At 48.7% G+C, this 25,216-nt stretch overlaps 11 protein-coding genes across 11 annotated transcripts in view; 4 read left to right on the forward strand and 7 right to left on the reverse strand.

Moving 5' to 3' along the window:
* Positions 1-368: 368 nt before the first annotated feature.
* PFICI_13889 (uncharacterized protein) lies at positions 369-1,450 on the forward strand (the record flags this gene model as incomplete). Its single annotated transcript, XM_007842470.1, has 4 exons — positions 369-415; positions 518-1,077; positions 1,162-1,256; positions 1,313-1,450. The coding sequence occupies 4 exons, from the start codon at positions 369-371 to the stop codon at positions 1,448-1,450; spliced, it is 840 nt and encodes a 279-aa protein (XP_007840661.1).
* A 1,624-nt stretch (positions 1,451-3,074) lies between these two features.
* On the forward strand, positions 3,075-3,920 carry PFICI_13890 (uncharacterized protein; the record flags this gene model as incomplete). The annotated part of the gene is made up of 1 exon (XM_007842471.1): positions 3,075-3,920. One exon carries the CDS (start codon positions 3,075-3,077, stop codon positions 3,918-3,920), a length of 846 nt encoding a protein of 281 aa, XP_007840662.1.
* Positions 3,921-4,413: 493 nt separating this feature from the next.
* PFICI_13891 (uncharacterized protein) lies at positions 4,414-5,535 on the reverse strand (the record flags this gene model as incomplete). Its single annotated transcript, XM_007842472.1, has 1 exon — positions 4,414-5,535. One exon carries the CDS (start codon positions 5,533-5,535, stop codon positions 4,414-4,416), a length of 1,122 nt encoding a protein of 373 aa, XP_007840663.1.
* Positions 5,536-8,569: 3,034 nt separating this feature from the next.
* PFICI_13892 (uncharacterized protein) lies at positions 8,570-9,230 on the reverse strand (the record flags this gene model as incomplete). The annotated part of the gene is made up of 2 exons (XM_007842473.1): positions 8,570-8,735; positions 8,995-9,230. The coding sequence occupies 2 exons, from the start codon at positions 9,228-9,230 to the stop codon at positions 8,570-8,572; spliced, it is 402 nt and encodes a 133-aa protein (XP_007840664.1).
* A 416-nt stretch (positions 9,231-9,646) lies between these two features.
* Positions 9,647-10,333, reverse strand: PFICI_13893 (uncharacterized protein; the record flags this gene model as incomplete). The annotated part of the gene is made up of 1 exon (XM_007842474.1): positions 9,647-10,333. One exon carries the CDS (start codon positions 10,331-10,333, stop codon positions 9,647-9,649), a length of 687 nt encoding a protein of 228 aa, XP_007840665.1.
* Positions 10,334-11,005: 672 nt separating this feature from the next.
* On the reverse strand, positions 11,006-11,993 carry PFICI_13894 (uncharacterized protein; the record flags this gene model as incomplete). The annotated part of the gene is made up of 3 exons (XM_007842475.1): positions 11,006-11,242; positions 11,281-11,858; positions 11,936-11,993. 3 exons carry the CDS (start codon positions 11,991-11,993, stop codon positions 11,006-11,008), a joined length of 873 nt encoding a protein of 290 aa, XP_007840666.1.
* Positions 11,994-12,280: 287 nt separating this feature from the next.
* On the reverse strand, positions 12,281-13,795 carry PFICI_13895 (uncharacterized protein; the record flags this gene model as incomplete). Its single annotated transcript, XM_007842476.1, has 1 exon — positions 12,281-13,795. The coding sequence occupies one exon, from the start codon at positions 13,793-13,795 to the stop codon at positions 12,281-12,283; it is 1,515 nt and encodes a 504-aa protein (XP_007840667.1).
* A 201-nt stretch (positions 13,796-13,996) lies between these two features.
* On the reverse strand, positions 13,997-15,176 carry PFICI_13896 (uncharacterized protein; the record flags this gene model as incomplete). The annotated part of the gene is made up of 2 exons (XM_007842477.1): positions 13,997-14,515; positions 14,574-15,176. 2 exons carry the CDS (start codon positions 15,174-15,176, stop codon positions 13,997-13,999), a joined length of 1,122 nt encoding a protein of 373 aa, XP_007840668.1.
* Positions 15,177-15,818: 642 nt separating this feature from the next.
* PFICI_13897 (uncharacterized protein) lies at positions 15,819-17,408 on the reverse strand (the record flags this gene model as incomplete). Its single annotated transcript, XM_007842478.1, has 5 exons — positions 15,819-16,206; positions 16,279-16,348; positions 16,403-16,772; positions 16,900-16,994; positions 17,045-17,408. 5 exons carry the CDS (start codon positions 17,406-17,408, stop codon positions 15,819-15,821), a joined length of 1,287 nt encoding a protein of 428 aa, XP_007840669.1.
* A 1,239-nt stretch (positions 17,409-18,647) lies between these two features.
* PFICI_13898 (uncharacterized protein) lies at positions 18,648-20,792 on the forward strand (the record flags this gene model as incomplete). Its single annotated transcript, XM_007842479.1, has 2 exons — positions 18,648-19,032; positions 19,087-20,792. 2 exons carry the CDS (start codon positions 18,648-18,650, stop codon positions 20,790-20,792), a joined length of 2,091 nt encoding a protein of 696 aa, XP_007840670.1.
* Positions 20,793-22,879: 2,087 nt separating this feature from the next.
* Positions 22,880-25,216, forward strand: part of PFICI_13899 (uncharacterized protein) — a gene marked incomplete at both ends in the record, with an annotated part of 3,145 nt that continues 808 nt past the window's right edge. Inside the window, one exon of the mRNA XM_007842480.1 lies at positions 22,880-25,203. Coding sequence (XP_007840671.1) covers positions 22,880-25,203 — 2,324 coding nt within the window. The remainder of the gene's footprint in view (positions 25,204-25,216) is intronic.

Consider the following 25,216-nt stretch of genomic DNA (forward strand, 5'->3'; position numbering starts at 1 on the left):
ATATACGCATCACGTCCGTACCGACCAATGGCCCAAGAAATTGCGTCGGGTGGTGCTCGAATATTTCTCATGGGCCATACCGATAAATGGCGTTTGCAACGCAAAATTATGCACTCAATCTTGAACAGCCAATAGGCTGAGACCAAATTTGCAGCATTCCAGGAGCTAGAGTCGAGACATCTGGTGTGGGATTACCTGCATACACCCGAGAGATTCCATATAGCGACCCAGCGATTTTCAAATTCCGTCATGATCAGTGTGATATTTGGTCGACGGGTGCTGTTGGGTGACAAACAGCTTACCAAAATGCTTACATTAATGAAGGAATTTGCTGAGATCTTGTTCAAGAACATTTGCGATCTTTTCCCATGGATGGCACATCTTCCCAGACCATTGCAGTGGTGGCGGCCTTATGGTGAAGGCTTGTTGCAAAGAACATTAAGGCAAATTTTATGCCTCATGGGTTCAACTATTTGAAAAAAGACAATATAACATACATGCTAATATCTGCTTCCAGTATATACCGCCACGAAGTTGAAGTATTGAATGAAAAACTTCAAAATGGCACTGCAAAGCCATGTTTCGCCACGGCGCTCTTGGAGGGCATCTCGAAAAAAGAATATGACCTGAGCGAGACGGAGAAGTTGATGATTTTCAGCACTCTCCTAGAGGCAGGTAGCGATACTTCTCGGACGGCAATCACTCAAATGGTAGCGGCCGCGGCCGTATTCCCGGACTGGGCAGCCAAAGCGAGGTCCTATCTAGACCAAGTCTGCGGATCCAAGGCAGAGCGCCTCCCTACACTCGCAGATCGGAACAGTCTACCTTACATCACTGCAGCTACCAAAGAGGTGCTCCGATGGCGCCCATTCATACAGACTGGAGTACCTCATGAGCTGGCGCAAGATGATGAATATGGTGGTTATCGCTTTCCGAAAGGAACTCTGTTCGTTCGAAATGCGTATGCCCTTGCTCTGAACGAAAACGATTACCCGGACGCCATGAGATTCAAGCCAGAGAGGTTCATGGATCAAGATTTGAACAGTCCTTTGAAAGGTCACTGGTCTTTCGGTGCTGGTACGTGTTGGAGCGAGAACGCAAGAATTCTCCCAGACATTGCTCTACCCCCCTTTCTTTGCTGATAAGCTAACGTGAATCCAGGGCGGCGTGTGTGTGTAGGTTATAACGTGGGATTCAATAGTGTTTGGCTGGCCACAGCTTGTCTTCTGTATTGTTTTGATTCCGCCGAGGACGAGGTGAGATTGAAATTTCCCGCCATAGGCATAGGTTTTGATATTAATTCTGCCGTCAGCGCCAACCTATCGATACACTGAGTTCTAATTGGGACTCGGTGGAAGAACAGCCATTTGCTGTGAAGATTTCGCCCCGGAGTCAAGCCCATGTCAACTTGATTCAGCGAGTGGGGGCTGATGTGCTGCATATTGAATAAAGGAAAGATTGAAGCGCAGAAGACTTTGGCCAAATATAGCCTGTAATGGATTGTGGGCAATAACGTGGACGGAACAGCCGTGGCTGCGACCAAGTCGCTGCTCTGACACGGAGTATAGTCCCTATAACGCTGGTTTCGCAGCTATTCAGGCCCTAGGAAAGTATTTTTATACCTTATCGAGGTGGTACTGAGAACGATGCCTTTTCCCTAGCTTTTTGGATGGTTTCCGGCGATTTGCGCTCTCTTTTGCAGCTATCAGGCGTTCTATTCCAAGCTGGTATTAGCATTCACGCAACCAATAACTTAAGTTTGATGCTCTTTGACAGGAACATTCTGTAAGGGTGGGTAAATACCGCCAATGTGATGTTGAACTTCATATTGCACTCTTCTGCTGCACTGACACTCCGTTCAACACAATCCACGGGAAGAAGACATCCATGCAGTGTAGTGCCGCTAGAATCTACTTTCCTAATATGCCAATGTCAATTTCAGGGTTCCAGGCTCGAGACTCAAGCCTGACGCTGGGCAAAACTCATGTACTCTAGCGATTGGTATGCCCCAGGGACCTGCCGGTTCTGCAGTAATTTTAAGTACAGCCGGGACTGAAGAGGATACCAGACTAACGCCACACAGTGGAATTGGCTTCTCCTATATTGTTAATGCCGATAATGCCGATAGAGCCGAGCTGGAATTGAAAGTTGGAAAATCATAAGTGGATTATGGATAGGACGCTGGTGCGTATCTGTACAGGTAGCTAGCTCCAGTGTTTGCTTCTTGCTAATGGGTGTACTTTTGGGAAAAAAACCGTCATGATGGGACGCAAACATTGATCCCTTTCCCTGAGAAAGCTAGTCTAATCAATCCCATCCCTTATACCGAGAAATAGCTTTTCTACCACCAATATCAGACATGCGTTAGGGGAGTGTAGCTCGACCATTGATTATGTGTCATCATTCACGTTCTCTTTTTAGGCAACCATTTAGAACTTGAATCATATCTGCTAGTTAGAATGACCAAGCCCCAAACTGCCGGGCGATCCCAGGTACCACCTCCTACGATGTAGTTGGAGCTTGATATTTGGTCATTGACACACGTGTATGCGGCGAATTAGTGGAGATGAAAACGTCTTCGTTCTAGGTCTCGACTATTTTTGTTCCGTCAGTCTTTCGTCTCCACTTTCTCCACCTGAAGAAGCGACAAGGGTAGAAGGGTACTATGTAGAACAACGACTTGGTTTGTAGCGGAATGTCGGGTTGTTGTCATGGGCATTCTTCTCTCCATATCCGCCAGCCAGCCACTCGGTACCTACACAACGGTCTTCACTGTAGCGGAATATCGGGATGTTATCGAGTGTATGTCCCATTCACATTCGCAAGCTAACGTCTTGATACCATGCAACAACAAGACGATCTTTGACTTCACTTGATGTGCTTAGCAATCAAGTTATTGAGGGCAACAAGTCAAGAAATGGTGTGATTCATAGCGAATGGAGAAGGCGAATGCCCTCGATGCCGGTATATTAGTTCCGCTCTTTGCTTCTCCATCGCCCTCTACCGCGACTGAACAGACAGTCACTCGTTGTCCCTTTTACCAGTCACTGAAATATTTTGCCAATAACAACAGGATGGTGTCAAAATTTGTTCAGCCTTGCGGCGATGTCACTACGCAGCTCAACTTTTACTCGGCGCCCACGGACGGCCAGAAGCCGTTTGACTATGTCGACAGTCCTCCACCAGGGCAGCCGCAGCGTAACTACTCTGACGATCCTAACGAGGTGGTAATTCGGGATATCCGTGGGCGCGAAAACGATTTCACTCTTGACCGTGATGCTTTTCAGATCCTGCAGTCACTCGGGCCATTCCCTCGAATACAAATAACAGAGGAAGCGATCAAAGAAATTTACTACCCCGAGATCGAGAAGCTTCTTCTGAGCACTGTACCGGGCAGTCATCAAGTCATCATCTTCGACCACACGTACCGAAAGGCCGACCCTGCCGCCCATCGAACCCCCGTGCAGAAAGCACATATTGACCAGACAGCGGCCTCTGTCGAGAAGCGAATCAGAATGTACCTACCAGACGAAGCTGACCAGCTTCTGCAACGTCGCTATAGACTCATAAATGTCTGGCGACCGCTCAACAAGATGCCGGTAGAGTCTTTTCCACTGGCATTTGCTTCAACATCGTCACTCGAGGACCACGACTTCGTGCCGGTCAGACATCATCACCAGGATGGATATATAGGTGAAACAGCCTCGATCAAGTACAACCCTGGGCAAAACTGGTATTACCTTAGCGGAATGACAGACTCGGAGTGTGTACTGCTGGAATGCTTCGATAGCGAATCGCTCAAGGCGGACTCGACTATCGGCGGGCGGGTCCCACATACTGCATTTCCAGACCCCCGAACCAGGCCGGGCGCGGTGCCCCGAGAGAGCATCGAAGTGCGAACGCTGGTCTTTGGTCCATGATTGGAGACTTGGGGAATATCTGCAGCTCTACATGTGCCTAAGTTCTTGGCTTAGTCTCTTGAAATTGATCATGATGCTTAATTGAACTTGTTCACTTCTGACTACTGTGCTTGCTTTTAATGTATTTTGAAAAGGCTTTGTCTCTTTCGGGGAAAAAGTAGTGAGTATTGATTATTATGTCACGCCATATACCCTAACGTCCTACTTTATAAGGACTCGAATCTTTCCATGGCGTCCTTCGCAAGAAGCACACCTGCAAAGCGGCTTCGTAAGGACTATAGGGACTTGAAATGACGAAACCGAAGCATGGGCTCAAGTGGCTTGAATTGTTCTTACGAGCCTATATCTGTACGTGAAGAACCCAATCTTTAGACACAAATTTTGGAGACAGATGAATACACGTCGTTTGTCTAGGGAAGCAAAAATTCGATATTGAGCTCAGCTAAAGAGATTGAGTTCAATGAGAAACCTTGGACTGACTAACAAATGTACCTTATCCGCACAATTTCATATTCTTTTCCAACCTAGCCACGAGGCTCTGTGCGATTTCCCCTGCAAATCCTGTCCTGTCATTTGTAACCTCTTCAGAAAAGCTTACGCGGTCCTTCCACCAACTGAGCCAGCTTTCCGCCCGCGCTCCGTCGGGCGATCGCAGCAGGCCTACACTAACATCGATGACATCTGCGCCGTTATCCTCGTGCCAAAAAACAGTTGCGCCGCATCCTCCACAAAACTCGCGAACCACGCCGGGCGACGACTTGTAGCTTTGTAAGGCCCCACTCGGCATGTTGGCAAAGTCAAGCGGCTCAAGTTGCGCTTCATCATTGAGCGCGGTAGTGGCCAAGGCAAGGTTGGCACGTGGGATGAAAGCCCACGTCTGCACCTCGAAGCCAGAGATCAAGCGACACGATCGACAGGCACATGTTCCGGCAAGATACTTGGTTCCAGAACCCTGGATCCACCATTTCTCCTCGGATGGATTCGACTTGAGTGAAATGGGCGTCGATTTATCTGGTAGCATCAGGTCCGGGTAGTTCCGCTTCGGGATGTTGTGTCCTGCTTGACTGGGACGAGTAATCCTGAGGTCGACTTTGCCACAAGCACACGCTGCCTTCAGGGACCCCTTCTCACTGACATTGGATTCGTCATGTTTGGGAGTGTAGCTTGTGGGAGCTGGTAATGAGCTTGTATCATCCATGGATTCAGGTATCCAGATGCTTGCACCGCCATCTTTTGTATCGGAGACGTGGCCATGTTTGATTTTCAAAGGGCTCCGCTCGCCATGGAGACCATCGTCGCTCTTGGCGATGACACCCGATGCCACTTCCCATTGGACGAGTCCTATCGAGTCCGATCTAGAGCGAAGTAGATGACAGCCACAAATGGAACAGAAATAACGGGTCCACGTATCGGAGGCAGTGTACGAACGGAGATTAGTCGTCTGAGGTTGTTCTACGGAATAGTAGCTCGTGAACAATAAGCCTGTCGAGTATCGGCACGAATCGCAGTGACACAAGCCGAGCTGGGCGTCGTTGTATTGACCTGTACTTTTGCTTTGAAGAGTCTGGGCGGCGGCGCCACAAAGGCATGAAATAAGGTAGGTCTGGGAAGCCATTTTACAGTTGATCAGAGTTGCTTGTGCAAATATTCAAATGATGATCGACTTGTAACCATTCATGTCACAACCACAGTAGTTATATACCGCCGTCACATTGATGGGATTTGGTCTGGTGCGATGAATCGTTCATGTGAGAGTTGGACCGTTTCGGGTCGTTGAATGGAGGTGAGCGTAGCTGAGGTGGCGTCCGCGGAATATCGGGCCTGAAGCGCATCCAACCATGTTGGAGTTCAATGTCTTCGGCAAATGAAGACCAAGTAACCTAACCTAGGTACCTAGATACCTCTCCCGATTAGGACTAGATTTATTCAATTGTAGTACATAGGCTCTCTCTTTTAGTCAAACCCACCTACAATAGCCAACCCCAAGCATCGCGCCCTACATTAGTTCCCCCCGTATGACACCCCCTACACTAGCATACTTTAACTCAGACCTTCCGCGCCTACGAGTATAATGACATGCATTGAAAAGCTTTCGAAAAAAGTCAAGTTACAAAAGCGAATTAACTCAATAATATTGCTTTCACCGGCCGGCTCTCAATGGCCCTCTCACGAGAGATGCCAGGATTGCTGCTCCAAGAGTCGTTTTCAACCCAGCAGTCGATTCCGGGCTCATGATGAATAAATCGTCGATAATTGGATAATCAACATCCTTGAAGCCGAGTGACGTTGTGCCTAACGTTATGGTTGCATCGACTGTCCAGTAAATTGTGTCGCCAAAGATACCGCTGCCGGAACCAGATGCTACACCAGTGGTTTGCATGCTGGTGTTGGTGGTTGAGCTCGTTTGTTTGTAAGAGACGGCCTCGGGAGCTGTTAATACCCATGACGATAATGACGGCCTTCCACTCGAGAGCTTGGACAGGTTCTGATAAAACTGTTCTGCTCGGAACAGTGTCAATCTGCGTTGGAAGAGCGAGAAGCACTTTTGCTGGAACAAGGACTGGTCTGATGAAATTGCTTGCTTTTTTCTCTTCCTTTTTTTTTTTTTTTTTTTTTTTGCTCAGATCAGAATTAAAGACGCGGAAGTCCTACAGAAAGCATCCTTCCGGATCCAACATCGTCTTGGATATTCCATTCGAGTTTCCACGCATGGACGAACGTTTCTTGACCCAGCGATATAAAATTCTCTTTCTCCACACATTCATTCCTCAAAAGTCGGACAGTGGACAAAATATCTTTCATAGTCTCAATGGGCTCACTATGCATAAGAATAGATCCAACGACACTCGCTGGTGTTATGCCCGTGATAACACCCTCGTCCAAGAGCCAGTCTTCATTCCGCCCGCAGTTCGGACACAGGTAAGGGCGATTGCTGGTTAATGGCCATGGTAGAACGACGGTTGACTGATCGGAATGAGATTGTGGTCTTGGACGCGAGTGATCTAAGTAAGCCTGTCGCCGTCGCTCAGTTACCTTTCCATGTGAGGGCTCAAACTCATGGAAACTGGTTGGATGCCGCTAAAAGGTTGCAAGAACACAGTCTATTCCGGCAGATCGCCACGTTTCCGCTGAGCAATAAAGGTCTGTTAGAGTCACTGTAATTGATTTGGAGAAGGCTCTCGGTTTATCTCGGAGGAAACTCCTGGGACCTCTATTTTAAAGAGACTTGCCTACGCAGGGGAGGTTGGAAAACTTAATAGGTATACAGTCCTGAATCGTTTCGGCTATTACCGTGGACTAAATCAATGTTCGTATTCTGCAATGAGCTGCCCATCCCCCTTTCATTCGAGAGCCACGCGTCGTTCTTTTGATACAAAAAGAAAGAAAAAAGAGAATTCCACACGAGTGAAGCAGGCCCTAGATTGAGTGGAACATAGCGCGGGTATCTCGACACTGCTTAGTTCGGTGCTTGACCATTTAGTCTGACGTATAGAGGAATACGTGCTTCCTTGTCAGTTTGCCTTTTTCAGGAGCTGGAATTAGACCTATACTGGCTTTGCGCCGACCCTAAACACAAAGTACAGACCTTTTGCGGGGCATTCAGCTCAAGGGTCCACCGGGCTAGGCTCGAATCTACCTACCTAGGTTAGTAGTTAATGGATTATAACCATTGAATTGAACTTCCACAAGCTCTGCACCTCAATAAACGGCCCGTGAGCTGTACACTGACCAAATATAAACACCATAGATATCAATATATACATCTCAGATATTCAGTAAATTTTAGAAAGTACACACGATTACTCTTCCAACCAATCTCAAAATCTCTTCCAACTCACTCTTTTGTTCATTTTCCTCTTCAACGCAATGAAGCCTTTTTCCAGCGCTACTGCGCGCGGCTGCGATTGCGCCTATCTCGCAAGCATTGGCTGCCTTGTATGGAATTGTCTTGGAGACCAATCATGGCCTTGTCCAGGGATACGCTGCCTTGAACACCTCGCCAGAGAGCATCAAAATACCAAACTGGGCGGATATCGTAATTTGTATCCAGCCTTACAGATGTAGGGAATCATGTGATACTATTTTTAAAACGGTCTTGGCAGTAAGCCGTGATGCATTGGCTTTAACACGAGCCATTCGAAACCCTGTAAAGGATTGAAGCCGCCCCCAAAATATGCGGCGAGGTCCTATCTCACACCAGAGTGCATAAGTGCGTCATGGCTTCAATTGGTCCTGATGCGCAGGGCTGCTGTCCCTATGCAGGAGACTGGTCTCTTTTGTAAAGTTTCCTCAGCTTGTTCTCCTTGAGTTTATTTTATTACCTTTAAAATTTCCAAAATCCCATCCTTTGTGGTTGACATATTCGTTGGGTGCTGTCGTGCCGTGTAGTGTGGTACACTTTGGGCCACACAACGGGAAGGGTGACCAAGCCTGTTTACTTACACATTCATTTCGTACATGTAGACCATCTTAAACTTTATTCTTTATTTCAGATACATTCGCCCGTCATGGCGTTTCCCACTCCCTTGACAACGATATTCACTCCGCCCTCATCATGTCTTTCGACAATATACTATTCGAGTGGAGGACAGTACCAGCTTGGGTACTCAACTGAATGCATTCCGAGCGGGCCTAATCCAACCTTGAGCTCATACTTTTCTCCCGGCCTGTATTGTCCAGAGTCCTTCACCGTCGCCTGCACCAGTGAGGTTACTCTGGGCGCCGGGGCGGCTGAGACTCATGCAATTTGCTGCCCTCGGCTTGACGGCCTTGACCGCTTCACCGGAGGTGGTTTCAAGTGTAATACGGATAGTGCTATGCCCTGTGAGTAAGATCAATTATCATTGTCCCCGGCGACCACAAGGACTCGTGAGTCATGCGACCTGAGAGAGAGGAACATCTAACCGCGAATGCGACAGGGTACTCGTCCCTTGGATGCACGATGAACTTTGGTCCCGAGGCGACCGAGGGCCCGATCACTGTTTTGATGGCTGTTTCAAACACCATCATCACAACGGTGCGCACCGTAACTGTCACCGACGGCCTGAATGCCTACAGCGTAAAGATCGCGTACCGTGCTTCAGATGTCGCGCCCATTACGACAGACTCGTCTCGAACAAACTCGATTGATACATCTTCGATACCCCAGAGTGCCTCGACAGCCAGCGCTTCCGAACCCTCATCCTCGTTGGAGACCCCTTCCAGTAACAACAGCAGTGATCGGACCGGGCTGTCGACATCCGCAAAAATCGCTATTGGTGTTGCTGTTCCGATAGTTGTGTTATTGGGTGCCCTTGGAGTGTTTTGCATAATAAGAAGTCGGAAAAGAAGACGAACCCGCATGGAAACTGTTGGTCCGCAGAGAGAAATTATACATGAGAAATACGGCCAATCGCAGAGTGAAATAGATGGAAATCCGGACCCCGTCCACGAAATATATGGCACAGCGCGCAGCGAGTTGGATGCAAGCAGGTCGTCGGGATTGTCTCGCCTTCGCCTGTTTCCTCAAGACTTACCTCGCGCGTCAAGATGAACGCTGGGTCATGCGCAGCTTAGGTTGCAATGATTTGCGCTTCTTATACCTTTGATTGCTATAGCTCAATAACGCCGGTAATTTTATCAAGGGACTAGAAGTGGTCTCTTCATAAGTCTTCTCTAATTAACCCTGAAAGATAGATACCCCCTTTTAGTGATGACCATTTATCTCCGGGTGTACCTCCTTCGCTTTATGCAACATCGGGGTTGCGGTAGTCGCGCCCTATGTTCTGCCAATACTTGAGAGCAATGCTGCAACTACAAATGATGGCTTCCATCGTTAATCCGTAGGCTTCCACGGCAAATATGTCCAGGTTCCCGATCGACAGCCCCTTCTCTGCCTTCATACCCCGGCTGCTGTAGATGAACCTTGCAAGGCACAAGCCTCTCGATTTGTCCAATAAAGCAAGCGTTGCAAGCGTTATTGGGCAGCTTTGCACTGTCCACTGGAGTGTAGGATCGCTGACACTATCGGACCACTTGAACTCCCAATCGATGAAATTTTGGCTCTTCATCTGGACTTTTTTGGTTCCATACCCGGGGATGTCAACCGTCACGTTGGCGCGTGGAAACCAAGGAAATGAAGAACTATTGTCAAACTCCATGGTGCCGACGCAGAAGGGCTTCTTGTGTTGAATGATCAGCTCCGAGGAGGATCTGCTGTTGAGCAATTGCCAGCCGCCTTTGCTAGCAATCTGATACTGAATGTCGTGACCTTGGCTTATTGATGCCAACGCCATCGAGGTTGCACTGAGTCGGCAGGAATTCAATCTCATTAATGGTGTTGGAACAACGCTCTCCTCATAGGATGGCAAATCATTCTCATGCGATGAGGACAATCTTGTCATCAGCTCTTCATTTTCGATAATCTCAGCCATCCCTATACGCAAAGACATGGCTACTGTCAAAACGCATTTTAAGTAGTGCGTAACTCAAAGTCGGATATGATTCGCTGTGAAACAGTCATCAATGCAACACTCTAAGTCTTCCTCCCCTTATAGCAGAGTGTTATTTGGCTCTATCAAGATTCCGCTCCCGGCGCCGAGTCCATTCCAAATTGCGGCCATGTGCGAGGGGGATCTTAGGGGCGTGTCCGAAGTAAAGGGCAGAAACTAGCGCTAGGCTGATTTCTGGAACCCATATGATTTGGGCATGTAGGTGGTGAACAGAGGCAACCCCGCTAAATCTCTTGAACATTGTTTTCCTAGTGTCTCGGCTTTTGTATCGAGAATTTACCTAATTAAGCCTTAAGATACCTTTGATCAAAATCTCGAACAGAAAATAATACGCTTTCACGTTATTATCGCAGTTTAGGCCGGTGGGGAATGGGGTGTAGGAGCTGCTGATCCGATACCAGCAGTCGATCATTGAGAATGGTAATTGGTGAATGATTTTACAACAGCAGCCCCTACTGCTCTACTCCTTGGGCGCAGGCCATATTCAACGTCAATATTATAATGAATGTGTTCTCATGTAGATATGATAGTCAATGATGTTCTGAGGCGCCGGCGTACAACGCGAGGCGCACAGGTGGGAGGGCTATTAGACAATCAGGCGATGGACATCTTCATTCCGCCATTCGCACAAATCACGCTGCCTGTAGTCCAACCGCTTTCTGGCGAGCAAAGCATATCAACCGTGCCAGCCACTTCATTCGTAAATCCTGGGCGTCTGCCTCTCATTGGCCCCTTGACAATTGCATCGAACTTGTCTGCATCCTGACCAGCCATGGCGAGGACATGTTCTTCACCGTGATAACTTACCAGTGGTGTGGCGTCAACATATGGCTGGTTAATGTCCCAGAAAACCGGCCCGGCTTTCTCACACATATCTCCCAAACTGGGCCAGGATTGATGACATTGACAGTTGCGCGCTCCGAGAGTTCGCGGCTCCAGACCCTTGTCATTGCTTCGATAGCTGCCTTGCTTCCAGCATAGACTGATTGGCCTTGATAGCCAATCGATGAGGACACAATGAGGACGCTGACGATGCGACCCGACCGATCTGTTGGGAGAAACGGCGCTATTGTTTGAGTAAGCAGTAGTGGCGCCAGCACGTTGACTGTATAAACTCGATCAAACTCGGGAGGACCAATGGCTCCGACTTTTCCATCATTCAAATGTTGGTTCGATGATACTCCGGCATTTTTGACCAGAACATCAACTTGGAAATGTCCATTTGGGTTGTACGCCGTGAAAAGCTCTTTCGCCGCTCGTAAGATTTCTTGACATGCTTCTTCGGGGCTCAGCAAGTCAGCCGCGATGTGACTGCAATGGATATTATGTGAAGCCGAAAGTTCTCTGCACAAGCTCTCGATAACATTGACCGATGAGGCCGACGAGTATGTGAGGAGAAGGTTACATCCTTTAGCAGCAAGTCGACGAGCCACCGCAGCGCCAATGCCTGATTATACAGCTGCAATGGTCAACAAACATCTGAATTGCGACCGTTGGCCAAGGTAATGTGGCAATAATACAAACCTCTCGAGGCTCCAGTTATAATACCTAACTTATTCTCGTGCGTAAGAGATGCTGTCATCGTATAAGCCGATAGCACGGTAGACCAACAAGATGATACAAAAATGCTTAATTAATTATTGTATTTGCAAGGGAAAAGAGAAGAAGAAGAAGAAGAAAGCGCACATATGACGCAGCGACAGTGCGCAATGAACCGCACTGTTTTATTTTGAAATTGTCTTTAATTGCCGCGTTCTTTGTGATTTGACCTTTCAAGGTCAAGGAAGGCTGCAGGCGATTCGGCGCCGAGGTGATTAATGGGCTATGCACAATGCTTCCAGTGATATTGTATTGAAACGCCCGCCTGCTTTACTTAGTTCGAAAAAGTGATAAAAGCCTTCCTGCCCTATATAATTTCCCACTACGGTCATTAGTGGGGCGAAAGGCTGCCAGCCGTGATTGTTGCTGAAGTTTTTCCAATAATTCTACGATAGTCATATGGCCATGGCTTTTTGCTAAATCCAATGGCCCCGGTGAACCCTTTTCGGGATTAGCCCCTTTATGGAGGAGCAGTTGTACGATAGCTCCGTGACCGTAGAACGCGGCCGCACACAATGGCGTGAATCTGTCATAATCGCCGTCGACCTTGGCGCCTCTATCGAGCAGCAATTGTACGATCGCCTTGTGGCCGTTACCTGCGGCCATGGATAATGGCGAGGATCCGATACCAACTCCGTCGACCTTGGCGCCTCTATCGAGCAGCAATTGTGCGATCGCCTCGTGGCCGCGACCTACGGCCGCGGATAATGGCGCCGGTTTGTAAAGATTGCCGTTGACTTTAGCACCTCTTTCGAGCAGTAATTGTACGATCGCCTTGTGGCCGTTACCTGCGGCCATGGATAATGGCGAGGATCCGATACCAACTCCGTCGACCTTGGCGCCTCTACCGAGCAGCAATTGTACGATAGCCTCGTGGCCATTACGAGCAGCCAGCCACAATGGTGCGCTTGTGTCGAACTGACCGTTGCATTCGGCGCCATTGTCGAGCAGCAGCTTTACAATGGCCGTATAACTGTTTTTGGCCGCCCGGAATAATGGTGTCTCTTTCATCTCGTTGAGATAAGCATTGACATTCGCGGACCTGTCGAGCAGCAGCTGTACGACAGCTTCGTGACCATTCTCAGCGGCCACACATAATGGCGTACCAAAATAGGTCTGCACTTCGGTATTGGCCCCACTGTTCAGCAGCAACTTTACAACAGCGACGTGACCATTTTCGGCTGCCAAGAATAATGGAGTTCCACCACCATGCTGCCATTCGATGCTGTCGCTATTATTGTCGCAGCTGTCGAGTAGTAGTTGGAAAATAATCTCGTGACCATTCTTGGCGGCCCTATATAATAGGCTCCCGTAATCGGATCGTTCAATGTCCACGCCCGTATCAAGAATGACTCGTACCAAAGCCTCGTGGCCATTTGCAATGGCGAAGTATATCGGTTTTTCCCAATATGCCATTATAGCGGCATCATTCTCCAAGTCACGCATAAGCTCCATCAAGCTTAGCATTTCCTCATCCATCTCTCCATCGCAGCCGTTGCTATCCAGGATAGCCATTCTGTAAAAGCTCACCGCTTTTTCGAGATTCTCATTTGCTTCTCTGTACCTGTCAATTCCATTCCATATCAGCCCAATATTCCACAGTCTGGTAGCTCCCCCCCAGTAATCTGGGCAACTGCAATCCATATCCGAGCTCTTATGCCAGCCTCGACTGCGTATGATGCTTTCATATTCTGCCTCATGCGACTGGCCATGTGATGCATCCAAGTCCCAGACAAGCAGGGTGTTGTGTGGAAATATTGTGATTGACTGTGAGAGCTTTGGCATTTTGGTACTTGCAGATTGTGAATCGGGGGTCAAAGGAGCTGAAATCATTATAATGGTCGAAAACCCATCGCATAGCCTAATGATTGTAAGATTCGATGCTCCTTGTAGAAGACAGACGACATCGCCTTTCTGAACGGGTTTCGCAGAATCCGGGCAGGTAAAGTAAGTGTACTCTCCCTCTGCCCTAGAGAAACGCTTTGTTCAACGTATGCCCAGACGCTGCCCGTTTCCTTGAAAATAGTCCGTAGTAGCCACCTCGCCAAGAACGCACCCCTTGCTTTGAATTATGGCGAGCTGGTTTTGGTCCCACGTCTTTACGCTTGCCTGTTCACCGATGCTGGACCTGATGAGTTGGCGAAAGATATCTCCCCAACGTGCATCGTACTTGGGAGTTATGTAAGTTGGGGCGTCAGAGCTCATGCCAAGCAATGCGTAAACCTTGTCGAGTCGGTCAGTAGCTTTGCGGTCGTGGTACAAGTCCATCAGCGTCCCTAAAGGATGTATATCGAGCGAAACTCTATCTGAGCGGCTTGTTGCGCACTTGGGCCGGAGAACTGCATCTTTCATGAGGTCGGCTGCTGAACTGACTCGACTCTGCAAGTTAAGCTCTCCAAGGGCGAGTTTCAGCTTGCTCCAACCCAAATAGAACGCGTATCCGTCCATCTCCATACCAAGAGACATGATGACAACGTGTCGAGCCGCTGCAACTTCCTGGAGTACCTAGAACGATCCTGTATCAATAAGTACTGCTTGTTTTGTTGGATGATTGGTGCCTTACCCAGATACGCTCAAACCAGGACCGTCGAAGTAGCGCAAGGACCGCTTCCCGGTCGACGTGCGAGAGTTCCGTGAGCTGGTCATCTCTAGCCGCGCTGTCTATGATTTTGAACGCATGATCGCCATTGGTCATGACTTGTCTGCTCCCTTGAAACCGCTCCACTTCCGTCTCTTCTAGCCAAATGATCACGCGGCTTGCTCGCGCATAGATTTCTGCCATGCACCCGACTTGCTGCTCCCGCTCTTTGTTGTCATTTTGATTGATGCAAATAGCATCGATCCATATGATCCGTGGGAGAGTGCAGTCTCGAAGACGTTTCAAAGCCTCGTAGAGATTCCTTCCCACTGGCAAACAATTGCTTTCTGTGAAAATCATCATGGGTTTATCTCCGGATCCCCAAACATAGGATAAAGCCTCGTAGAGATGCGTCCCTTTTCTTGGATTAATATCATCAAAGCGGTGGTCAAAGAGCTCGCATCGTATTGCGGCGTCTTGGTCGGAATGCGGCATCAGTCGAAGCAAGCGGATATGGCCTTTTTGCAGGGGGGAATAAGGGTGACGAGGCACCTGGCCTGTACTAGTCGGCACCTTTTCTGAAGCCATGACTCTGTTCCTGGCAAGTGGCCGTCGTCGGCTTGAGTTGGTGAGATTTTGCTGGTGTTGTGGCCTGAACAAATACAAGCGGGGTAATTCACGCTCAGCGCCTGTGAATACATATAGATGCGTAAGCTACATGCCTACCTAGTACCTAGGCAACCACGACAGCCCCCACGACATACCTATGCAGGGTCCTGACACCGCCGCAGATCACCTGCCCGGGTATTAGACAGCTCTTCGCACCTCTATTTTGTAGATTATTTCTACACTTAGTCATGTCCTATACCCCCTTGGAGGTTGTTTTGATCGCTACGCGACGCCACCAAGACGTTAAACAGATAAACATACAATCTTTTGTGGATCTGAGAGCAACTCAGACATTTCTCACTGCTCCGTCGCCCACATCCTCCCCTTCGCATATTAGCTCAAGTGATATAATATCATTAGCCTGGCATTATGATCTGGCCAGCAATGATGTAATCAATGTCTTCTCCCCTCTCATATTATGCCCAGTCTTCTCCCAAACACGGAACTATTCCCAAAATACAGTCTTGCCAAGTCACATCTTCACCATTTGGTTCTCAAGTTTCTGTCATGCAGTAAACGTGCCACAAGAATAATGATCCCTCCGCCGAGAAGGCACGATCCCTATGAAGTAAGGTTGGTCGCAAGGTATTTCACGAATCCTATGGCAGAAGAACATACAGCAAATATAATCAAGGGTTGATAGCCACTCCTGCTCTCGCTTTTTATCAAAGCTCCAGCGATTGGGGTTCCAGTCAAGAAGGCGAATGCAGTAAACGTGCCAAAGGCACCAAGTCTAGCTCCAAGTCTCTCTGCGGGGATAATCTGTGCAGTTGCTGCAGGCATTACTGAGATGAGGCCACCAGAGCCGAACCCATACAAGCAGGCGAAACCGACAAGGACCCCAGGGCTCGTCGCTGGATACCACATGGCCATGCAAACGAAGCCGCAAAACAGCACCATGGGGTAGAGAAAGTTGAGCAGTCCTACACGATCAGCCACGTGACCACCTCTGATATACTCGAAACATCAGTTGAAAGGCAAATGCGGGGACAAAGAACATTTCTGGGGCACGGTCACTTACATTAAACGGCCGAGTAGACTGGACGCATTGATGAGGGGAAGTAGATACGGCTGAATCCTTGAGTTTGTATCTAAAACAGCGCAGAATGGCTCTGTGTTTGCATAGGTCAGTCCCTGGATGGTACTAGGGCTTTGGAGGGTGTAAGACTTACCTAAATAGTAAAAGGGAACATAGGTTCCAAGGTTTGAAGCAACTGCCCCTGCCGCAAGACATGCGTACCGAATGTCGAGAAACCCTCTATAGTCAAGCAGGTCCTTGATCGACTTCATTTTTCTTTTTGGATTCCCAGATGGAGAGATGGCTATGGCAACGGCATAGCATATGAGTAAAATGAGTAAACCAACGCGTATAGACCACGGGAACCCTATTCTGGGCACCAATTTTGAGAACAGCACTGGGAGGCAAACGCCGCCCAAACTGCTGCCTGAAGCAACGATTCCCATGGCCAGGGCACGCCTTTTCTTGAAGTGCTGGCCAACAACGGTTAGGGCAGGCTACGCTGCGAGTCAGTGAATTGTAAAGAGTCGACACCTGTTCTGCGGACAGTGCTGAGCAAGCTTCTGGATTTGGGGGCAACCTACCTGCACTCCGAATGCGACAGTAAGGCCAAAGGGAACAGACTGAGCGAGGAATAGCTGCCAAACGGCATTTGGCCTCGTGAAAGATGTTGCCAACATAGACAATGATCCCCCGACAGCGGCAAACAAGTAAAGCCACTAATGCAAAGTCAGAAATGCGAGCTTTCTACAGCATGTTGAAGGTTGACTTGCCTTGGAGCCGTACAAGTCAAACAGAGCACCGGCTGGCGCACCCGATAGGTACATCAACGTGATCTGCAAGGTGCCGATGAACGAAATTGTGGATGGGGATGAGTCCTGCAGGTATTCCTGTTGGTAGAAGTTCTGGAAATAGCCAAAGCTATTCACGACACCAAAAGAAGCAAAGTAGACGAGGAAAGAGCCGGCCACAGCCAACCATGCTTGCTTGCCGCCCTCTGAGCTCTCGTTGACATCTTTGCGCTGGGCTTCTCCGTCTTCTGGCTCGATGTTTGAAAGGGGAACTCCGGGCAACACACCCAGCTCTTGCTTTTCGTAACGCGATGCGCCCAGAGAGATGTTACCGTCTGCCATGTCTCAAGACAATTCGAAGAGGTAGGATAACACTGACAGAGGTGAAGCTGTACGACAACGGGGAAAAGGGCGCAGTTGAGTTGACTCGAAGCTTATGGCAGAGAAAATTCGGGGGACGAGGTACGTGACGCTGGCGTTATTAATGATGGTCTTTATCTGTTGGTACATTGTCGGGACTCTGCTGTATATCATCACAGATCATAGATTACTCTTGAGACAGGAATCAACCGCTCAGGGCCGCGGCCGATCGGACTGCTACGCCGTACCATATCCGCCGTACCAGACCGGAGGCCCTTAGAGCCAGCCTCGATACCCCAGCTACGTATATATGATGATGTCTGGGATTGTGGCCGGGGATGTCGAATCGCCTCAGGGGTGCCGCAGGATCCCCCGTAGGAGATAAGCCAATGGGAAACCCCTCCGCCCCGTAAATCAACTAAGCTTTTCTGATCATTCCATCACTTACTCCGGAGACGAACGGGGAAAAGTGGATTATTAGCATTTTAAGCATAACGATAAGTTCTTGCTGGCTTCTACTGCCAAAATTCTAAGCGTGCTCCACCTGATGCTTGGCATTTGTGGCAACAAGGCCGATGCATATGAGCATTTATGCCTTACATCTCGAATTACGCATCTTTATAGTTTGTCATTGGAATGCGGGTTGAAGACCAAAATCTTTCCTGTAAGAACCGTCAAAATATCAAATTATGCTGTTTTCCGTTTGTTTGTGCCAGGTCCGCTATCAACCAGTCGATCAGTCACGTACATCATCTAACCACTGAATATGGTAAGAATGCCTCACCAGCTCCAGAGCCGTAGAGCGACACAGCAGTGGCGCCGGCGAGGAAGCTCCGACAGACTTTGACTTTTCATTCTGTCGCAACTTTTAGGTCGTTAGTATTATAGTGGCTTCGATCATTGGTTGCACTGTAATGCTCATAGCTCGTAGCATGCTCTATTTTATGATCAATCTCCCCCTCCTTCACTCCATAATGCTTCTTCGTACTCCTTGACCAATGCGCCAATCTGTTTGCGATTGCCAAGACGGCCTCGCTGCGCCACGGTCACCAACCAATCGGAGTGTTGTCCCGCATATTCGAATTGGCGATAACCCTGGCAATTTGTCGGGGCCGTGCTGCGGGGAAAATTGACCTTGTGGTGACCTAGGTTAGACGACTTGCAAAATGTTCATGTCTGAATGGTATTTCGTGTGGTTCATTTCTCCACTACTCAACCAATATGTCTGGGTCAGACCATCTCTGCGCCGATTGTCAACGACTAAGCCTTGAAGGATTGAAAGACACATTTGATCTTTGTCACGATATCAGACCACTCTACAGAAAGGCAGAAGCATCAGATTCTACGCGATGCGACATGTGTGCTCTTGTCTGGAGGTCTTTGAGGGTCCACCGCCGAAGAATACCACTGGATGAGGATACTTATGTGACTTGGCCCGTCTCGATGTACTCCGAACGAGCCGATTCTTCATTCGAGCATGTTAGAGTCCTCGCAGCTCGTGGGGTGCCATTTCCTATGCGAATTCGAAGTGGCGACTTTTGGCATTATGATCTCGACGAAGAACCTGGATTTGCTTGGGGATCTTTGACCCTGTATAGAGGTCCAGGTACTCCAAATCTTTTCTTCCTAACTAGATGTTCTCTATTAACATTTGCAACAGGGGATTCCTGTGATCTCGGCGGAGAAAATTTCAGGCATCAACTGGTAGGACAGAATGCTGGAGCCCCGGATTGTCTTCATCTGGTGTCCTCATGGGTGGAAAGTTGTGATAAGAGCCATGGCACAGTGTGCTTCACTGGGAAGGCCAGACAGCCAACTCGGCTTATCGAAGTCGCCGCTGAGGACGGCTCTGCATCCCTGAGATTGATAACATCACCAGCCTACGCAGCCGAGAGATACGTAGCGCTCAGCTACTGCTGGGGGCAAGATCCCACGCTCCGACTCGAGATGGACAATATATCAGCGCTGCATGAATCTATTAATATGGAGAATCTCCCACAAACCATCCAGGATGCCATATCTCTCACGAGATATTTAGGCATTCGCTATTTATGGGTCGACGCACTTTGCATAATTCAAGGACGAAACAAGACGGCCAAAGCAGATTGGACCCGCGAATCCAATCGAATGCATGACGTTTACGGGGGTGCGTGGCTCACAATCGTAGCCGCCGCTGGAGCATCGTCAGATGCAGGGTTATTCGTGAATAGACCAGCTCAGGATGACTTATTCAGCAAAGGCATACGCATTCCGGTAGAATCGGGAAAGCTCGAATGTGCGGTATTGGGTCCTGCGCTTAAGATCTCACCCTTTATTACGGAACCTCTCGAAAAAAGAGGGTGGGCATTCCAGGAGTCTATCATGTCCCGCAGGCTACTTAGATACGGTACTTCGGGGATGTCGTGGAAGTGCCATAGTTGTGAATACCACGAAAATGTGACTCAGCCTCTGCAGCCGAGCAATATCGCATATTTTGCGGCAGGCCGTAAAGAGATGGCGAGACAGTTGCATGAGAGATGGACACGAGTTGTGGAATCATACAGTGCGACACATGTCACATATAAGTCCGACAGACTTCCAGCCATTGCGGGGCTTGCTGGAATCATACGTGATGAAAGTGGTATTCCCTTTCAGCGGCGCTACCATTTTGGTGTATGGGAAGATAATCTCGTGCAACAGTTGTTGTGGAGGCATGAAGGGTGCTTGATCAATGACAAATGGGTGTATGAGCGGCAGACCGACTATCGTGCACCGTCTTGGTCCTGGGCTTCCGTGGATGGCGTGGTCAACTTTTTGAGACCTGACCCTTTGGCGCCTGCAGGCAAGATCGAAACCCTGCATTTCAAAGGTTCCTCGCTTTTCTTTCGGGGGCAGATGGCTTGGGCACGCAGTCTGCGACTCCAGACCAGAGCTCAATCGACGGGGCTAGTCGAGACACATGAACCTTGGCGACACCTGGATGCCTATTTCGATACTTACCTCGACGACCTTTTATCAATACCATCTGAGCACAAAAAGACGCCCCAAGACGGGCCCCAGGAATTGATTAATGTTTGGCTCCTATTCTTGAACAAAAGTCAAGGCCTCATACTTGCCCCCTCTGTGCCCAACTCTGTGCTCAAATTGGGAGATTGGAAACTTGTCACGGACGCCGTGCTCAGCCGAAGGGACGCTGTGCTCGGCCGAGTCACAGGCTATCTAAATACTCGTAACAGTGAATCACTCGACGGCTCAAGTAAATTGGACTACGTAACTTCTAGGATGCCATTGTATCCAAAGTTAGAATTTCGAAGAATTGGAGTTTTCTCAGGGTCCTTGTCTCCCAGCGTTTGGAAGACCTACACGCGTCGGGGATGGATTGTGTAGCTGACTAATAATCACGCTGAGATATCGTAGCGTGGGATCACTGAATAACGGAATTGACTAATAATAAGCACGTACGCATTGCATCTTGCAGAATTAGGTGTTCATTTGACATTTTCGATGAGATACGAGACATCTATTCCATTGGATACACTTTGCCGCCGTTTGGTGAATGATTCTATAACTTCATGTGTCAGTCAGAACTGCACATGTGTCATTGAATACTCCATAATCCAAGGGTATGTCATACAGAACCTGTTACCCGGTATCTGTTGCCCGTCCAATATTCTTAAATACACTCAGCGACTGTATATCGTTCAACGACGCCAACAAATAGTCAGCGAGACACTTGCAATTATTTATTATTGTCCAATCCCAAGATAAGCCGAGACTGTCATACGACCGGAGATATTCGAGGGCGGCATTTGAAGTATCTTGAAGAGACCTATTGAGGGGCGTAATGACTTATTATCAATGCGTAATAACTATGATTAGTAGTTGAGTGTGCTCTCCTACTCTGCCTGCATCATGAATTGCCCTCGCCTGGTTTTCCAAACCCTCAAAGAGGTCATGTCGTATCTCCTACCAGCAGGCAGTTTGTCAGGCACGATTTGACAGTGAGGCTATAGTGGGAAACTAAGTGGTTAGTCCAGGGGAAGGTTCTGTAGTTGAAGGTTTAGCTCCGGCGACGCCGGAGCTGCTCTAGAGCACCGGCAGCGCTCTGGGGATAAATAGCAGGATCACAGCAGGTGATTTAGAGGGCAGAGATCAGTCTTGAATACACACAACCCCTATTATCACCATTACCTGGATCCTTCACTCTGTTGCTACAAGGCCCTGACACAGTTGGTCTAGAATCTGGCCGGTCCTGGCCAATGTCTTCTTCAGCGTACCACTTCCATTGTCGTCTTTTCTTATAATTATCATCTTTACAGACTTAGGTACTCCTTTCACTTTCCATCATCACGGAGAAGGACGGCTTTGTCTGCTCCTAGGCGCCTTCGTGCCTCCAGCCGTATCAAAATGTTACAAACATGCAAACCCACATCCTTGCAGGAATGATTGAAGGAAGAAGGAAAGTGACGAAGGCGCAGGAACCAGGCCGACAGGATGGCCAGGATCCCCGTGATCTTGTCAGCGTCTACCACCAGCTGCTGCCAGCTGCTTCGCAGGTTGACAGTCTTGGCCTCCGGTGATGTTGGGCTCTTAAAGCCCTGGCATCGGCAGGTAGCCCTACAAATTAGCGCGGCTCTCTGGAGACAACAATCTTTGCCTAACCATGGGTGTATACTTTGTTCGGCGGCGCGGCACATGATGTACACAGCGGCACACGGGTGGGACGACACATTTTACTGATACTCCAGTGCCAGATTCCAATATAACACTTGTATTCATCTACTTAAAAATCTCCAGTAAGACTATGAATATAGAATTATAATTTTTACAATATAGGTCAAGTGCGATTTGAGTGAGAAACGCTTTATTGAAAATACCTAACTATGTACTAATCATACATGGGGATTAGTGGGGGTGCACGTCTCTTAGCGATACGTAGTCTGCATCGCAACAGCGGATCTGGACAACTAATTTTCATAGAAATAATACATACTGCTGCCTAGTCCATTCAAGCGCAATATCGCAATAAAAACGCCTTACCTAATCTTCTTTATTTCAGCCAAGACTGAATGTGGCAGAGTAGCTGCTGTACAACCATTCATGCGTGCATCGCCTCCTCAACTGACCTGTCTTCCAAACGGGATTGGTACGGTTTCTACATTTTTTTGGGCTCCAGGCTCCGGGTAACCCTCGGGCCTGCATCATCATGTGATGTATTTTCACTGCTTTCTTAGTTCATCGCAATCTTGCGGGGGCCCAGCCTTTTGACCTTGTCATGATTCCACCCAACTGGCTGCGGTAGTTTTAGAATCAATCCGGACACAATTCCATCGTCTGAATGACCTATACTAGGCCTGCGACACTAAATTTCTCTCTGACCTGTGACAATTACTGAACCAAGGCCGGCGATGCCGGCTTCCAACTGCCAGCTGCTCTGAGATCAACCCTCCCGCAGCAACCTCGTGAGGCTAGGCATGGAACCTCCGCAAAACTTCCCGTTGCAAAGAACATCTGCGGATGCATTTCGCAATAATTCATCAAGCACCTTCAATGGCGCCGGCATTTCGAACCCGAATGGCACATTTGTCGTGGGGGGCGACATGAATATCCTCTCAAATGCCGCCCCACAGCCAACCGATCCAGAAAAAGAAAAGCAAGAGAAGAGACAGAAACTCCTCGAGTCCTTGCGATTCGACCAGATTGATGCACGACAAGACAGCATCGAAAATTCCCATGCCAAGACGTGTCGCTGGTTCCTGGACACCGATGTATACAAGATGTGGGCAGAAACGGGCTCATCTCACGCCAACAACTTTCTATGGATCAAGGGCAAGCCAGGAGCTGGGAAGTCAACGCTCATGAAGTTTCTGTACGATCAGATTCGCGCCCAAACACACCGAAAGAAATGCAATGACATCTTAATTTCCTTCTTCTTCAACGCCCGGGGCCACGGATTGGAAAAGTCAACTCTCGGTCTGTATCGCTCGTTGCTATGGCAGCTACTTGACAAAAGGCCTGATTTGCAGCAAGTCTTGGACGAATTGCGGCCAGGCTTCCATTGGACCTCTGAGTCTCTCAAGTCTCGGCTTGATGAAGCTATACAAAAGTTGGGGGGAACCCCCATTTTCTTTTTGATTGATGCGCTGGACGAGTGCGACCAAGACCAGATACGCGATATGGTCCCATTCCTGGAGGCTCTCGTCGTCGAGCAGAGCTCACTGCACGTCTGCTTCGCCAGTAGACATTACCCTCATATTACTGTTCAGACAGCCCTTGATATCATTCTCGAAGAACGCGACGGCCATGAGCAGGATATCTCGACGTACCTGACCAGTGCGCTGCGGATCAAGCCCAACGAGCTTGCCGAACAGTTACGTACGGAGATACAAGAGAAAGCGCACGGTGTTTTCATTTGGGTTGTACTTGTGGTGAAGATTCTGAACAAAGAGTACGATGCTGGGCGCAAGTATAGCCTTCGAGAACGGCTACAAGAGCTCCCTAGTGATCTTCACCACCTATTCCGAGATATTTTGACCCGTGATAGCAACAACCGAGCAGGTCTTCTTCTGTGTATCCAATGGGTCTTGTTCGCCAAGGAACCGCTCACCCCACGACAGTTACACCTCGCGATTTTGTCCGGCACGGAGCCGGAATTTCTCCCTCGCTGCCACTCCGAACTCATTTTGGAAGACGACGTGCAAAAATACATCTTAGACAACTCAAAGGGGCTTGCTGAGTCAACTCGATCCGAGGTTCCGACGGTCCAGTTCATTCATGAATCGGTTAGAGACTTTTTGCTCAAAGGGAAGGGCCTCGGTGAATTGTTCAATGGCCCTGAGCCAAATATCCACGGGGAAAGCCACGAAGCGCTTAAGAACTGTTGTCTAACATACTTGGGCATGGAACCACTTGTTGAACTCGACAAATACTCTTGTAGCGAAGCCCTTCAGGCATTTCCATTTCTAGAGTATGCTCATTCCAGAGTCCTACACCATGCTGACAAAGCCGGGCAAAATGGCATCGGTCAGGAACAGTTCCTTTCCATCTTCTCACGGAGACAATGGGTGAAACAGCACAATCTTCTAGAAAAGGCTGGGTTGCGCCGATACACACCCAACGCGAGTCTCCTGTACATCTTGGCGGAATCGGGTCTGTCAGAACTGATTCGTGCCCACTCATGCCGCCAGTCTTGTTTCGAGATTGAGGGCGAGCGCTATAGGGTACCGATTCTGGCGGCACAAGCTTCGAGTCATGAGATAGCTGTGCAGGTGATGCTCGAGCTCCAAGCTGAACGAATTCCGGGTTTTGATTTTGCGGACTTCTGCAAACGGTTTAAATTAGCTGGAAGACCAAAGTCACTTCGTTTGAGTCGATCTTACGAATTTTCGCAAGGACGGAAGTTACTTGAGGAGCTCATCGAATACGCAGACAACCAAGTTTTACTATTCTTCCTTGAAACAACAGGGGAATACTCACAGTACACTGCCTCAACGCCAGACGAACTATTTCTTCTCGCTTGTGCACATCAAAAATTCGATTCAGCCAAGTTCCTTGTTCAGCATTGCGCCAGTCGAACGAATGCTGGTGGTGTAAATACGCCATTGCACCACGCTTTAGCACATAGAGCTCTCGAAATGATCGTATTCCTTGCCTATCGTGGGATTGGCCTATCGGCTACCGACAAGTATGGCGATACACCAATTCACATAGCTATTGAAAACGATTACTTTGAAGTGGTCCAGCTGCTTCTTCAAAATGGTGCTGATCCATCGGTTGCCGGCAATAATGGCAATACACCGTTATATCAAGCT

Source organism: Pestalotiopsis fici, assembly GCF_000516985.1.
Source record: "Pestalotiopsis fici W106-1 unplaced genomic scaffold PFICI_Scf_12, whole genome shotgun sequence".
Lineage (NCBI taxonomy): Eukaryota > Fungi > Ascomycota > Sordariomycetes > Amphisphaeriales > Sporocadaceae > Pestalotiopsis > Pestalotiopsis fici.